This window comes from Harpia harpyja, chromosome W, assembly GCF_026419915.1.
Source record: "Harpia harpyja isolate bHarHar1 chromosome W, bHarHar1 primary haplotype, whole genome shotgun sequence".
Lineage (NCBI taxonomy): Eukaryota > Metazoa > Chordata > Aves > Accipitriformes > Accipitridae > Harpia > Harpia harpyja.
Genome location: NC_068968.1, coordinates 7,346,138 through 7,361,717, shown reverse-complemented (window position 1 = coordinate 7,361,717; position 15,580 = coordinate 7,346,138). Strand labels below are relative to the sequence as shown.

General features: G+C 45.2%; 1 protein-coding gene and 1 long non-coding RNA gene across 2 annotated transcripts in view; one reads left to right on the top strand and one right to left on the bottom strand.

The window, feature by feature from the left end:
* Positions 1-3,757: 3,757 nt before the first annotated feature.
* On the bottom strand, positions 3,758-4,736 carry LOC128136088 (uncharacterized). Its single transcript, XR_008233251.1, has 2 exons — positions 4,675-4,736; positions 3,758-4,130 (listed from the first exon to the last, which is right to left on the bottom strand). It is a non-coding gene; the product is annotated as an uncharacterized LOC128136088 (long non-coding RNA).
* LOC128136074 (small conductance calcium-activated potassium channel protein 2-like) overlaps positions 4,716-15,580 on the top strand; it is a 127,989-nt gene continuing 117,124 nt past the window's right edge. The window contains exons 1-3 of the mRNA XM_052775161.1: positions 4,716-5,779; positions 6,257-6,352; positions 12,986-13,404. Of these exons, the coding sequence (XP_052631121.1) occupies positions 4,745-5,779; positions 6,257-6,352; positions 12,986-13,404 (1,550 nt within the window). The 5' untranslated portion in view covers positions 4,716-4,744. The remainder of the gene's footprint in view (positions 5,780-6,256; positions 6,353-12,985; positions 13,405-15,580) is intronic.

The following is a 15,580-nucleotide window of genomic DNA, read 5'->3' as shown; positions in this document are numbered from 1 at the left end:
TTCCTACCTTCGAGCAGATCAACCCTCCCTCCCAACTTGGTGTCGTCTGCAAACTTACTGAGGGTGCACTCGATCCCCTCGTCCAGATAATTGATAAAGATATTATAGAGAACTGGCCCCAAAACTGAGCCCTGGGGAACACCACTTGCGACTGGCCGCCAACTGGATTTAACTCCTTTCAACACAACTCTCTGGGCTCAGCCATCCAGCCAGTTTTTTACCCAGCAAAGAGTACACCTGTCTAAGCCATGAGCCGCCAGCTTCTCAAGGAGTATGCTGTGAGAGACAGTGTCAAAGGCCTTGCTGAACTCGAGGTAGACAACATCCACAGCCTTCCCCTCATCCACTGGGCGGGTCACCTGGTCATAGAAGGAGATCAGGTTGGTCAAGCAGGACCTGCCTTTCATGAACCCATGCTGACTGGGCCTGATCCCCGGTTGTCCTGCACATGCCGCGTGAGCGCACTCAAGATGAACCGCTCCATAATCTTCCCCGGTACCGAGGTCAGGCTGACAGGCCTGTAGTTCCCCGGATCCTCCCTCTGACCCTTCTTGTAAATGGGCATCACATTGGCAAGCCTCCAGTCGTCCGGGACCTCCCCTGTTGACCAGGACTGCTGATAAATGATGGAGAGTGGCTTGGCAAGCTCCTCTGCCAGCTCCCTCAGTACTCTCGGATGGATCCCATCGGGTCCCATAGACTTGTGAGTGTCCAGGTGGCATAGCAGGTCATTAACTGCTTCCTCCTGGATTATGGGGGGTATATTCTGCTCTCCGTCCCTGCCTTCCAGCTCAGGGGGCTGATTACCCTGAGGATAACTGGTCTCACTATTAAAGACTGAGGCAAAGAAGGCATTAAGTACCTCAGCCTTTTCCTCATCTCTGGTGGCAATGTTCCCCTCTGCATCCAATAAAGGATGGATATTCTCTCCTTGGCTCTCTTTTTGTTGTTAACGTATTCGTAAAAACATTTTTTGTTGTCTCTTATGACAGTGGCCAGATTGAGTTCTAGCTGAGCTTTTGCCTTCCTAATTTTCTCTCTGTATGACCTAACAAGATCCCTGTACTCTTCCTGAGTTGCCTGCCCTTTCTTCCAAAGATGGTAAACTCTCCTTTTTTTCCGGAGTCCCAGCAAAAGCTCCCTCTTCAGCCAGGCCGGTCGTCTTCCCCGACGGTTCGTCTTGCGGCACATGGGAATAGCCTGCTCCTGAGCCTTTAAGACTTCCTTCTCGAAGAATGCCCAGCCTTCCTGGACCCCTTTGCCCTTCAGGACTGTCTCCCAAGGGACTCTCTCGACCGGTGTCCGGAACAGGCCAAAGTTTGCCCTCCGGAAGTCCATAGTGGTGGTTTTGTTGACCCCCTTCCTTACCTCACCAAGAATCGAGAATTCTATCATTTCATGGTCGCTAAGCCCGAGACGGCCTCCGACCACCACATCTCCCACCAGTCCTTCCCTGTTTGTAAACAGTAGGTCTAGCGAGGCTCCTCCCCTGGTAGGCTCACCTACCAGCTGTGTCAGGAAGTTACCTTCCACACACTCCAGGAACCTCCTAGACTGCTTGCTCTCTGCCGTGTTGTATTTCCAGCAGACGTCCGGAAAGTTGAAGTCCCCCACGAGAACAAGGGCACGTGATTGTGAGACTACTGCCAGCTGCTTGCAGAACGTTTCATCTGCCTCTTCAGCCTGGTTGGGTGGTCTATAACAGACTCCCAGCACAATATCCCCTTCCCCCTTCAAACGTAGTTTAAAGCCCTCTCTATGAGCCCCACCAACTCATGAGCGAGAATCCTTTTCCCCCTTTGAGATAGCTGGACTCCATCTGTCGCCAGCAGGCCCGGTGCCGTGTAAACCTCCCCATGATCAAAAAAACCAAAATTCCACCGATGGCACCAGCCTCTGAGCCACATGTTAATCAGGTGTGTTTTCCCATTCCTTTCAGTATATTTCCCTGCCACTGAAGGGACTGAAGAAAACACTACCTGTGCTCCCGATCCTTCCACTAATCGCCCCAGTGCCCTGAAGGCCTAGACTTCAGCAAGGCCTTTGACACTGTCTCTCATGGCATACTCCTTGAGAAGCTGGCGTCTCGAGGCCTGGATAGGTGCACTATTCACTGGGTGAAAAACTGGCTGGATGGCCGAGCCCAGAGGGTAGTGGTGAATGGGGTGAAATCCAGTTGGCAGCGGGTCACAAGTGGTGTTCCCCAGGGCTCGGTGTTGGGCCCTGTCCTGTTTAATATCTTCATTGATGATTTGGATGAGGGGATTGAGTGCACCCTCAGCAAGTTTGCAGACGACACCAAGTTGGGAGGCAGGGTCGATCTGCTTGAGGGTAGGGAGGCTCTACAAAGAGATCTGGACAGGCTGGATCAATGGGCTGAGGCCAAACGTATGAAGTTTAACAAGGCCAAGTGCCGGGTCCTGCACTTCGGTCACGGCAACCCCATGCAGCGCTACAGGCTTGGGGAAGAGTGGCTGGAAAGCTGCCCGGCAGAGAAAGACCTGGGGGTGCTGGTTGACAGCCGGCTGAATATGAGCAAGCAGTGTGCCCAGGTGGCCAAGAAGGCCAATCGCATCCTAGCCTGTATCAGGAACAGTGTGGCCAGCAGGAACAGGAAGGTGGTTGTTCCCCTGTACTCGGCACTGGTGAGGCCGCACCTTGAGTACTGTGTTCAGTTTTGGGCCCCTCGCTACAGGAAAGACATAGAGCTGCTAGAGCGTGTCCAGAGGAGAGCAACCAAGTTGGTGAGGGGCCTTGAGCACAAGTCTTATGAGGAGCGGCTGAGGGATCTGGGATTGTTCAGTCTAGAAAAGAGGAGGCTGAGGGGAGACCTTATCGCTCTCTACAACTACCTGAAAGGGGGTTGTAGTGAGGTGGGTGTTGGTCTCTTCTGTCAGGTGTCTGGAGACAGGACAAGAGGAAATGGCCTCAAGTTGAGGCAACGGAGATTTAGGTTAGATATTAGGAAAAATTTTTTTACTGAGAGGGTTGTCAAACATTGGAATGGGCTGCCCAGGGAAGTGGTTGATTCACCATCCCTGGAGGTATTCAAAAAGCGAGTGGACAGGGTACTCCAGGGCATGGTTTAGGGGGCATGGTTAATGGTTGGACTCGATGATCTCGAAGGTCTTTTCCAACCGAAATGATTCTATGATTCTATTTTAATTCCTTTTCCCGCGGTTGCCCCTGGCAACGCCCAGGCTGCGTCAGCCTCGCTCATGAGAGCTGCCGGCTCTGGATGGGTCTCTCTGCTCTTCCTCGGGGTTCCCGGGCTCTGGGAACCTCCTTGTCCACCTCAATCTAGCGCTCGGCTGCCGAACTTACCGTTGTCGCTGCTGGTCTCGTTGCCGACTGACAACAGCCTTCTTGCTGGCTGGGCATGAGAAGCTGAAAAATCCTTGACTTTAGTCTAAACACTACTTAGCAACAACTGAAAACATCAGTGTTATCAACATTTTTCTCATACCGAACTCAAAAACATAGCACTATACCAGCTACTAGGAAGACAATTAACTCTATCCCAGCTGAAACCAGGACAGAGAGTCACTCACCCCCTTGCTCCCAGTCCACTTCACCTACTCCCCAGCTAGTCCGGCTTGATCTTCACTTGTGATCACACTCACTCACATACCTGCACTTGTTCCAGTCGCTGGCACCACAGGTGCACAGGCCCTCCGACTCATGGTCTGACTCCAGTTGCTGCGCTCACACCCCCATACACACACATACACACAGAATAGAGAGCCCTCAGCCAGGAAAGAGTTAGAAAGGAATTTAATAAGAAGATAGGACAGACTGCGCTGATCAGGCACAGGGCATAGCCAGACAAGCGTACTGACCAGCAAACTATTAACATACAACTGGCCCTTTTTATCCCCTTACCCCTCTATTTGTCCACACTATGGCTTTAACGCCTCTGACATGGAAACACCATTGCAGTTCCAGCCGGGCTTCTGCTCCGAGCAGCAGCACGGCCAGGACTAGCAGAATCTTCTCCAGCAGGCACAGCAGCAGCAGCAGCAGCAGAGCCCATGCCTCCAGTGCAACAATGAAACTTCCAGTGACTAGTTTCTTCCTTTTTTAGTTCAGAAAAAGAGTGGCCAAAAGAAATCCTCCCCTTTGTTATAGGTCTGAAAAATATCAGAAATTACTATATGTAACCAAATGCCAAAGGATGGCCCCCGAGCGGTTAGCTCTCGCTGCCACCCCAGGCCCTGCAGGCCCTTGGAAGGCAGTGGGCCCTGGGCTCTCCCAAGTTTCAGGAGAGGAGAGATCTCCTGTGACCTCTCTGATGGCCTGTGGGCACGGCCTGAGGCCGCAGCCTGGCCCAGCTCTTCTCCGTGCTGGGCGTCGGCCACGCCAGGCCCCGAGAGCTGCCTCCTCTCCGGGGCCGCGGCGAGGGCCTCGGAGCGAGGGCGCTGCTGTTTTGCACGTCTCCGGGAAGCGGCGTGGCGTGGCTGAACAGCTCCGGAGCGCAGCACAGTGCCCATGTTCTGGAGACGGCGCAGATGTGTACGGCGGCGGCGAGGCCGGGAAGCCCCGCTGCGGCGGCCCTTTCCTCACAGAGGGCGATCCCGGAAGCAAGCTCAGCGAGCACTCTCCCCGCCCTCTTCGGGACCCCCCGGGTTTCTGTGGCGTGGGGCACCCCGGCGGCGGGGCGGGGGTAACCCTTACCTGCGGGAGTGGTGGGAGACGGGATCCCCGCGCGCGGGGGGGGGGGGGGGGGGGGGGGGGGGCAGGGCGGATGGGGGATCTCACGCCGCAGCCGGTCTCCCCCGACGAGATGCTCCTTTTTTTGGTCCACCCGACCAATCGGACGCAGCGGCTGGATTCTACGGAAGCCGGGATGGGCCCTTCGTGGCGGCAGCAGGACTGTCCCCTGCCGACCATAACGCATTGCGCAGGGTGCACCACCACCACCGAGTCCTCCTGCGGCTTTAACGCCTCTGACATGGAGACACCATTGCAGTTCCAGCTGGGCTTCTGCTCCGAGCAGCGGCAGCAGCACGGCCAGGACAAGCAGAGTCTTCTCCAGCAGCCACAGCAGCAGAGGCCATGCCCCCAGTGCAACAACTGCACCTACTATGGGGCCGCTGCGGCAGCAGCGGGGGATAACCTGCCCTCGCTGCTCCGCACTTCTTCGCCCCTCTCGGGCGCCTTCAGGACTCATTCCTCGCCGCTCTCCGCCTCCTCCCGGCAGGGCAGCCAGTTGAACGTCAGCGAGCTCACCCCCTCCAGCCATGCCGGCTCGTCCAGGCAGCCCCACCAGTACCACCAGTGCCATAGCCTGCAGCAGCAGCAAGCAGCCAGTCCCAGCAGCAGTGTCAGCAGCGGCAGCACCCACCATCACCACTACCAGCAGCGTCGGGAGAGCAATCCCTTCGCCGAAATAGCCATGAGCAGCTGCAGGTACAACGGCGGCATCATGCGGCCGCTCAGCAACCTGAGCTCATCCCGCAGGAACCTGCACGAGCTTGACTCCGAGTCTCAGCCGCTCCATCCGCCGCTCGCCAGCCCCATAGCCGCTGCCCCGGAGATCGTGGTCTCCAAGCCCGAGCACAACAACTCCAACAACCTGGCGCTCTACAGCTCCGGCGGCGCGAACAACGGCGGGGGCAAGTCCAGCAAGAAGAACCAGAACATCGGCTACAAGCTGGGGCACCGCCGGGCGCTCTTCGAGAAGCGCAAGCGCCTCAGCGACTACGCGCTCATCTTCGGCATGTTCGGCATCGTAGTCATGGTGATCGAGACAGAGCTGTCCTGGGGCGCCTACACGAAGGTACCTGCCACGCCGTCGGACCGCCTTCCTCTCGCTCTCGGCGCCGTCGACGCAGCCCAACCCACGCCTCCCCCCCGCGTCCCGTCCCGTGCCCCTGCCGCGGGCTCCGTGCCCGCCCCGGCCCGCGGGCGAGGCCGGCTCGCAGGAAGGCGGCTCCGCAGCCAGCTGCACTCTCCTGTCAGCCGTTCAAATCCGTGCGGTCTAGCCGCCCCGCGCCGCCGTCCTCGCGGAAAGGCGGCTGCCGCCCGGCCCCGGCGTCACTTTGTTTCTCTTGGAGCCCAGCGCCGCGGGACTGTTCGGCCCTCCCCCGGCCCCGCCGTGAGGCACCCCCCGGCCCCGACACCGTAAGGCGAGGCGACCCTCCCTCCCCTCCCAGTCCGGGCTCCGCTGCTCACAGTGGGGCCGGGGAGCCCGGCGGGGCGGGAACGGTCCCGTGCGTGTGGGTCTCTGACGGACAGTGGTGTCTTTCTGTTGCAGGAGTCTCTGTATTCCCTCGCTCTAAAATGCCTTATTAGCCTCTCCACGATTATCCTGCTTGGGCTCATTATTGTATACCATGCAAGGGAAATTCAGGTAATGTTTCACTTTATGAATTGCTGAGCGTTTACATATCTGTGGTTGCAGAGTCAGTTTTTCTGAAGGCTTTATTGTGGCAAGTACTTTGCACTTCCCGGTGATTCAGAAAACAAAATTAATCACTTAGTGCTTCCTGAACTGTTACCTGCAATTATGCTAGTAGGATCACTTAGTTCTGAGGTTGTAGCACACTTTCTCTATGACATACCTGCTGTTTTCTGTAGCAGATGTAGGGCAACAGTCTTTTATTTCCCAGTGACTAAATGTCATGCTGTGCATTTTCTCTGGATAGCAGGGCTAATTATTAGGAAAGAGGCATCAGTAACTTCTAGGTATGTATTCTTCACTGTGCTGTTTCAGATACTAGCATAGACTAGAAGAATATTTAAAAAGAGGGGGAAACCTTATGTTGGATTTGGTTTATTTAATGCCATAGAAATTACAGCCACTAGGAAATGTGACAGAGGAAAGCTGTCAAGACAGGTAAGGCTAAAGGTAGGGGGAATTTAATGAACAAAGCTATAGAGTAAGTCTAAAAATACTGTCACATGTCCTGTCCCAGGTACTTAGTTCTAATTTCAGTTGTCTTTTTTTTTTTTTGATCAAGAAATTACAATTTGACATTTCAGTTAAATTGAAACATATAAGAGAGAGTTTTCAAAGTTTTGAAGTGAAAAATACCTTATTTGTAGATACATTGGTGGTCTTGCTATGTCTAATTAGAGATACCTTGGGCTACAGGCAGAAATGACAGTTTTCAAGGGCAAGAACGTCTTTTTCAGCAGTACCAATTAACAAAAAAGAGAAATTAAGAATTGTATAGTACCCTTCAAAGGCTCATAAAAATTCATATAAGTAAATATCTCCCCATTGTTTAAAAATCTGAGGAAGCTCAAGAGTGATTGTTCCATCAAGAGTCCAAACTAAATTAAAGTAGGAGATTGCCTCATGAAATATCTTTTTAATAATGCTTTTCTCGGGAGTTTCTTCTACTCTATAGCACTGGGGAAGAAATCTGGATATCTAGGAACATCCTTTTTTTTTTTTTTTCCCTTGGAGTCTTTGGATGTCACTTCTTGACACTATCACCTGCATAGAAGGTTATTGGGAAGAAAGAATGGCAGTTTTAGGAGCATCTCACCCTCTTTGGGTCCCTGAAGCACATACATACAGGGAGAACTACATGAAAAGAAATTCCATATGTCCCAGCAATTGCTGAGTGTTGTAATGGTTCCTTGGCACCACAGGCTGTCAGGGATTAAGCCATTTCACAGTTGTTTGAGACAAATGATAGAGCCGAAAGTCTGGCCTGTAGCATTTAAAAATATTGAGCAATGCCTCAGAATATCTTTGGCGAGAGAAAGCAAAAAAGAATACTGTCAGTATCTGATTTAGAACAGAAGGAAAATATGGGGAGGCAGAATTTAACCTTATGTTAGTTTATGTGATCGTGTCCTTTCTTTGTTATCTCATAGAGTATTTGGGCTAGTGTTTTTATAATGATCTGAGGGACAGAGGTTAAAAAAGACATGGACAAACCTGATAAGTGTGTTGAGTAACACACACGTGTTTATTGAAACAGTTGTGGCTATGTTCCTCTCTGCATGTGCCCCATCATAGTAACTATGATCTATATTATTCAGGTGTATTTTAATGTGCAGTTTTTGATGCTGCACATTGGAAAATATGGTACACAAAGACCATAAGTAGCCTGAGCCTCAGTTACACATCTCTTCCTGAGATGGTCAGATTTAATGCTGTCTTTGAGGGAAGCATTTCGAGCCTACTTAGCCACCAGCACACATTAACATGAAATTTTCTTTACATGCACTGACATACACAGTGTGTATAGCAAGATATCAATAACCATGAAAAAGTCATTTTGCATAGAGACACCAAATTTAAATAAATATACTATGCAAAAAAAAAATCATTTTTATGATGAAACTAAGTACCAGACTTTTACAATCACTCTTTTAAATTGGCATTTTTATAATTAGGGGTGTGTGTGGGGGGGGTGTGTGTATGTGCATATACATGTATGAAATGATAGAATAGTCTAACTTCCCCATTTGAACAAACTAAGAATGTTTCATTCGTGTAGATAGCTCTATCCACAAGATCTTGTGGATCAATTTCTAATGACCTACTAGAAAATTTGGTCTTAACTCTGGATGTGGGAAACATTCTGGAAAATATAAGATAACAAGGCTTTCATGTAGTTTTGTGAAAAACATTATTCTTTGCCTTCTGTGCTTTGCATGCAGAAGGTGTTTGATGCCTCATGGCTTTTATATAAGACTTAAACTTACTAACTTCTCTGCTCTGTGGCACTGTATTCAGGATGTAGAGTCCTCAGGCATTCCTACAGGCTCTCCAAGATCGAGGACAGGCCTTTGGATAATTTATAGACCATTTGATTATATGCCTTCTGATGATGGAAGAAGGTGTTTTTCATCCCCTAGTTAGGGAAAGGCTTGAGATGTCTCTCTCCAACCACCATATGATTTTCAATCATTTGTACTTAATACCTTCTTCCTCTCTGAGAACTGTAATGCTGGTTTTAGTTGCATAAGTGCTATTTTGGGGACTAGAAGCTATAGAAAAATGTTTGGTCAAAAATTTGGTAGAACAGCAGCCACAGAGGCTATATTTTGCTAGTCTGTGTCATAGTTCCATCAGTTCTTTTATAAGGGTAAAGCGACTCCAGTATTTAACCATTTAAAATTTGGATTTTTAAATTAAACAATCGCCACAATGCCTTTGTGAGTACAGTTGATTCTCCTTCTGCAAGGAATGCCTCAAGGCGTACAGCTGATGCTACTTTATCATTGTTTATTGCTTCCTTTTTATTCCTTACAGCAGAGCAGTGATACTGTTTTCACATTTGTTCTTCTACCAGGATTGTAAAGAAACTGGCCAATTTCCTTGTACTTTGCATTCACCAACATCCTCAGATAGCCTGCTAGGAATTTGTTTTGATATACTAATGATTTACAAAATTAATTTCTCTTCTTTTAAGTAGCTTCAGGGAGTCTCTGATCTAAGTTGTCATTGTGTGCAATCTGTCTACTCTGAACTTGTTTCTCTTTTTCTAATCTGGTGTTATATGAATTTAACACAAATTGTTATGTAAATACACAAACACCCATTAATATCTATGATGTGCTATATTTATACTGTGTGGTGTTAGAAACATCAAGTTTATTTATAGTTTAAGATTCATGTCTTATTTTTACATACCACATGTTGGAAATGCATTATATAATTTCAGATTAAAATAACTTTTGAAAATTTGTCTTATAGAGTGCAGGCTTAGTAAAGGTAGATGGTAGTTCTGCATTTGAAGAAGCTTTACAGAACATTGATGAAGAACTTAAATTGGATTTCAGTGTTAGACTAATAATTAATAAGAAATTTGAAAGCTATGAGCAGGCGTAACATCTTTGACCTTGACTGGAGTTTGGCCTTCTGCATAGGCTGCAGGACTCAATTTAATAGGAAGAGCTTGTTCTCTTTTTATTACTAGCATCATTCCCCATTTGAATGGGGAGTAGTATCTTAAAATGAATGCATGGTTATTATAACAGAATTGACTGAAAGCAGCTGAGAGGGTATATATATACATATATATATAAAAAAATATAAAAAAATATACACCCACCCACCCCCCTTTAAATTGTGCTGTTCAGCTGTTCTTTCTCTCCTTCATTCATTTTCCCTCCTTGCTTTCCGAATAGTAAATGTACACAACCAAGCAAGCAGGAACGCGCAAATACCACTGCATTTTCCAAATTAAAAATTAACAATTGCATTTAGTAGGTTGCATAATTTCAAGCATATAAAATGTACATGAAATCCTGTACTAATTTCTATCTATTTTCAGTACATCCCAATTGACTTGTTATCCACAGCCTATTTTGTTCCAGAATGTTTGATATTCCTGTATTTCATGGACTGAATTTAGAGACACGGATTTGTATGGAAATTTACCTCATAAATATGATTTTGAAATGTTACTGTTTTTTTTAAATAGGAATATTTGTCCTGGATCTGTGGTCCTCTGTGGCTTCTGGTGCTTTCTACCTTCTGTGTTTTCACCGCCTAAATCTCATTATGTGACAGCTGAAGACATTATCACTTTCAAATATTATTTTTCTTAGAAGCAATTGGCTTAGCCGAAGTCAAGGGAAGTTGATAAGGATTTTCTGTGCCTGCAGACGTAACCCATTTCACTTAGCACTACTGAGAAACTTCTTTCTTTGTAGCATATTAGGATTTCTTCTGCTGACAACTGAATATGTTCTTAAGTATATGTTTCATAACGATATCCTAAAGTTTTTTAAAAAATGATTAAATATAATTTTCTTTTATGAAAATTGTAAGATCAAATTTTGATGTCTAAGTTTAACTCAACATTCTTCTATTCCCATCTTTTGAATCAAATCAATACTTAAGGTATCATTTTTCTTGAATTGCCTTTCTGCATAGAGTATTCATATTGAAATCTGTGAAGACGGTAGGTAAAAAGGGACGACGAAAGACCATTGCTTTTCCAGCATATTCTGCAACTTTAAAAGAAATTTTAAAACACTGCTGATTTAACATGTATTTGATATGTATCTGAGAACTGAAATGGTCAGCTGTGTCATTTGTTTATTCTTTTCTTCAGAAAACCACACAACATTTGAGGGATTTGATATTATCTATCTCATATTCAGTTAAACTGGTTACTATTCATCTGTATTCTGGGTGCTCTAAATACCTGGACCTCTTTACAGCTGTTTTACCATTTGTGTGATCTGACTGAGAGCATTTACAGGCTAGTCGCAAGAAGCAAATGCACTTGAGCCTCATTGTATTTTGAAAGTTTTGCCCTTTATATCAAATAGTACATTTGCTAAGTGCAAACCAACTGTCTTTTGGTAATAAATAAATAGATAGATTGCCTTCCTACCAGTAGGAGTTTCATTTTTATATCTAGCATACAAAGTCTTCAGAAAGACCACAGGCAAAAGAAAGTGTAAGTGCTCATGTTGCATACATTGAATTCACTGAGTGTGTTTCTTTAGCTTAATTCAGCACTACGTTTCTTTGGCTTTAATAGTATTGCAGTGGAGGTAAGAACTATACCTAAGATAAAGAGAAGGAACGTGAAGGAGCAAAAAACAGGCCCAAAAATAAAAGAATTTGGGCTGGTTTTTTTTGTTTTGCTTGTTTCTTACTGTGGTTAACTTCTTTCTTTCTTTTAGTGTCACTCCAACTACAATAAAGTTAACTTACTGTTATCACTTTCTTAAACAAAGAACTGGAGCAATTTTCTGGAAGACAAACTGAATGTGTTGGGAGGAAGATGTAGAATGTGTTTTTGGATCTCTAACGGACATATACTGAGAGTTCAGGCTTCCATTTCTAAACTTTTGAAGGATAGAAAGGGGCAAAAAGCAATGGAGATGAGGAATTGCTTGTTTGGCCCTGTATATGGCGCGTAGCATGCTGGAAATACTTTTCTTACGTTCAGAAGGACATTCTTTGTGTATTGCACCTTCTCACTCCTTAAATTACTTCTAAGTTTTTGAATAGTCTAATTTTAAAAATCCTGCAAAAGTTTTTTTTATTTCCAATTACATATTTACTGAACAGCCTTGTCTAGATTCAGGCTGGAAGTGAAGTAGCATGAAGGTCTCTTCCTGTTGCTTTTTTGAAAAGTTACCTTGCATAGCTCTACTCTCTACTAGTGACAAATATTGTTCAATTAAGTATTTAATTAGTAAATCTTCAGGAACAACATTTACTAAACAGTGTGAAGTGTTTTATTACTTTTATTCCTGGGTGGTAAACTGAAGGCTTTGATTCTGCAAGGACCTACATAACATGTGCATTTAATTTTCAGCTACTAATAGACCTCACCTGGCTGCCTAGGCTACTCTGGTGTTTGCAGGTGTGACTACAGTTCATTTAGACATGGTCAACCTAGCTTTAAAACAGCTAGTTCAGGTATTGCTAGTAGTTGAGGTACAGTTGAACTGATTTTTTCACTATGAGTTATCTTTTAGAGTCTTTATGTAGTTTCTTGGATGGTTTTGCAGCCTGCGTTGGTCTATATTGGTACCTGAAGTTTGAAGAAAGCTTGAATGGTTTTACTGAAGCTATAATCTCTCTGGTCTGAAGCATTGATGTGCTCTAAAGAAGTCTTAATGCTGTACTGCAGAAAGTATTTTAAATTTGTAATTTAGATTTTCATCCTGAAAAACCTTTCTTAAATTCTTCTTAATTTTATGAACTTTGAATAATCAATTGATTTTGAAGGAATGAGGTTTAAATTGGCACAGAGTTTTTTGTTTTATCAAAAATGGCAATTAAACAAAAATATGAAAAAATCTTAGTAAATAATATCTGGAAATTCAGTTTCATGTACAGTTTTAAAAATAGTGCACAAAAACATTCTTTTTGGCTTAACCAAAATGACATTCACTTAGTAGTGACTTAGTAATGTCATTTGCTGAAATGGCATATTTATTTTGGTTTCAGTGGTCATTAGCAGCTCTGAAAAGATGGTATTTTAAAATGGAATTATAACAGGGTTTGTTAATGGCATACTAAAGTTAACCTTATATTTTATCATTTCAGTTATTCATGGTGGACAATGGAGCAGATGACTGGAGGATAGCCATGACTTATGAGCGTATTTTCTTTATCTGCTTGGAAATACTTGTATGTGCTATACATCCCATACCTGGGAACTATACGTTCACGTGGACAGCCCGGCTTGCCTTTTCTTATGCTCCATCCACAACAACAGCTGATGTGGATATTATTTTATCTATACCAATGTTCTTAAGGCTGTATCTTATTGCCAGAGTTATGCTTTTGCATAGCAAACTTTTCACTGATGCATCATCTAGAAGCATTGGGGCGTTAAATAAGATAAACTTCAATACCCGCTTTGTTATGAAGACCTTAATGACAATATGTCCGGGAACTGTACTGTTGGTTTTTAGTATCTCATTATGGATAATTGCTGCGTGGACTGTCCGAGCTTGTGAAAGGTAAGGTGGTTCTGTTTGGTTGGTTCTGTCTGTCTGTCTTGTTTTGCTTCTTTGGTTTTGTATTTGAAGGACCTAAATATTTAATGGAATGGAGCTGTTACCGAAATCCGGAATAAAACTCCTTAACACCAATGTGAAGTTAAGAAGCAGGCACTTCGTTTATTGCAGTGCTGGGGACACGGGGGGGATCGCTCCTCCAAAGGCGTGTCCAACTTAGTATCAAAATCCATCAGTTTTTATAGACTTTTTCTGTCAGGTCATTGTTACGTAAGCTCTTTACATAAAAATGCATACTATGCTCGCTCTTAAATTTAACCTTTATAAATGATTGGTCCTTTGATTATATAACCTTATCAATATTCTTATTTAAAAACAATCATTGGTCAATTTCACTTAGCTCTACTGATTGGAATCTTCGATACTCAAATCGAGATGGGAAGGGTAAGGGGGTTTCCAAGCAGCATAACTGGTGTCCATGACAGTTTCCTTAGTTTCTTAAAACAAAACATAGAAAAAACAGTAACTTCCTGGTGAGGTTTCTATGGTTAGCTATTTCAAACTTTAACAATATTAACGTTCCCATAGTCACACATAACACAGTTCCTAAAGTTTCTATGGCTACATTTCAAACTTAACAATCCTATACATTATGCTTCACAATTTTACTTCTTAATCAAACCTAACTCTTCTATGTGATTAAATTTTGATTTCTTTATCAGAATATTTGTAACAGAGCCTCCTGGCCTTTGATGTGTTGAGTGCTGGTTGGATTTCACTCTGTCACAGATTGTCAGGAATGCTTTGCCTTTTAATCTGAAGGATTTATGTAGAGAAGTTTGTGCCATAGCACTTATTGTAGTATTGCAAATTGATTTCAATGTTTTTATTTAACTTTGCTAAAACGCAGGGAGTTGGCAAGACCAAGAAAGGGTGATGTACTGGTTTTGACTGGGACAGAGTTAACTTTCTTCACAGCAGCTCGTATGGTGCTATGTTTTGGATTTGTGACCAAAATAGTGTTGATAGCACACTGATGTTTTAGCTATTGCTGAACAGTGCTTACACAGCATCAAGACCTTCTCTGTTTCTCCCTCTGCCCACCCCCAGCGAGTAGGCTGGGGGTGCACAAGACACTGGGAGGGGACACAGCTGACCCCAACTGACCAAAGGGATATTCCAGACCATATACCATCATGCTCAGCAATAAAAGCTGGGGGGAAGTTTGGAGATATGGCATTTGTCTTCCCAAGTAACCATTATGTGTGATGAAGCCCTGCTTTCCTGGGAAAGTAAGATGGGAAGTAGTGAATGAATTCCTTATTTTGCTTTGCTTGTGCATACAGCTTTTGCTTTCCCTATTAAACTGTCTTTATCTTAACCCATGCGTTTTCTCACTTCTACCCTTCAGATTCTCTTTCCCCTCCCGCTGGGGGGGACTGAGCGAGCGGCTGTGTGGGGCTTAGCTGCCTACTGGGGTTAACCCACAACAGAGGCAAAGAGGAATGGGGGGGGGGGGGGGGAAGGGAGAGAGAGCGCGCAATAAAAACAGAGGGGAAAAGAGATAAATAGGGGGTGAGAGAGAGCAACAGAGAGACAAAGAAGGAGAAAGGAAAAGTCAGAGGCAGAGAAAGAAAGAGAAGGGGGTAGAAAAAGAAAAAAGAGGGAGAGAAAAAGAGAAACGGAGAGAGGTAGAGAGGGTGAAAGAGAAAGAGGAACGGAAAAGAGAACTTCTAAAAGAAAGATAAGTAGTTAGACGGACAGAGGAAGAGAGTTAGAGAGAAGGAAAGAGAGGGAGAGTAAGATAGGAAGAGAGAAAGGGAGGGAGAAATAGTGAGACAGAGAGGGGAGGGAATAGGGAGAGCAGACAGACAAACCAAGAGAGACAGCAAAAGTGAGAGTGTGAGAGTGAGAGAGAGAGAAAGCACACAAGAGACGAAGCGAGTTGAAGACAGAAAAAGTGGGAGAGAGAAAAATACTGAGTAAGCGAGAGAGAGAAAGCAAGGGGCAAAAGCAAGAGACTGAGCGAGAGAGAGAAAGCGAGAGAGGAAAGGAGTGAACGTCATGGAGCAAAAGCAAGAAACTGTGTGAGAGCGAGAGCAAAAGCTAGAGGAAGAGCGAGCGAGAAAGGAAGGGGAAGCGAAATAGAGGGAGAGAGCAAGAGAGGGAGACGGCGAAA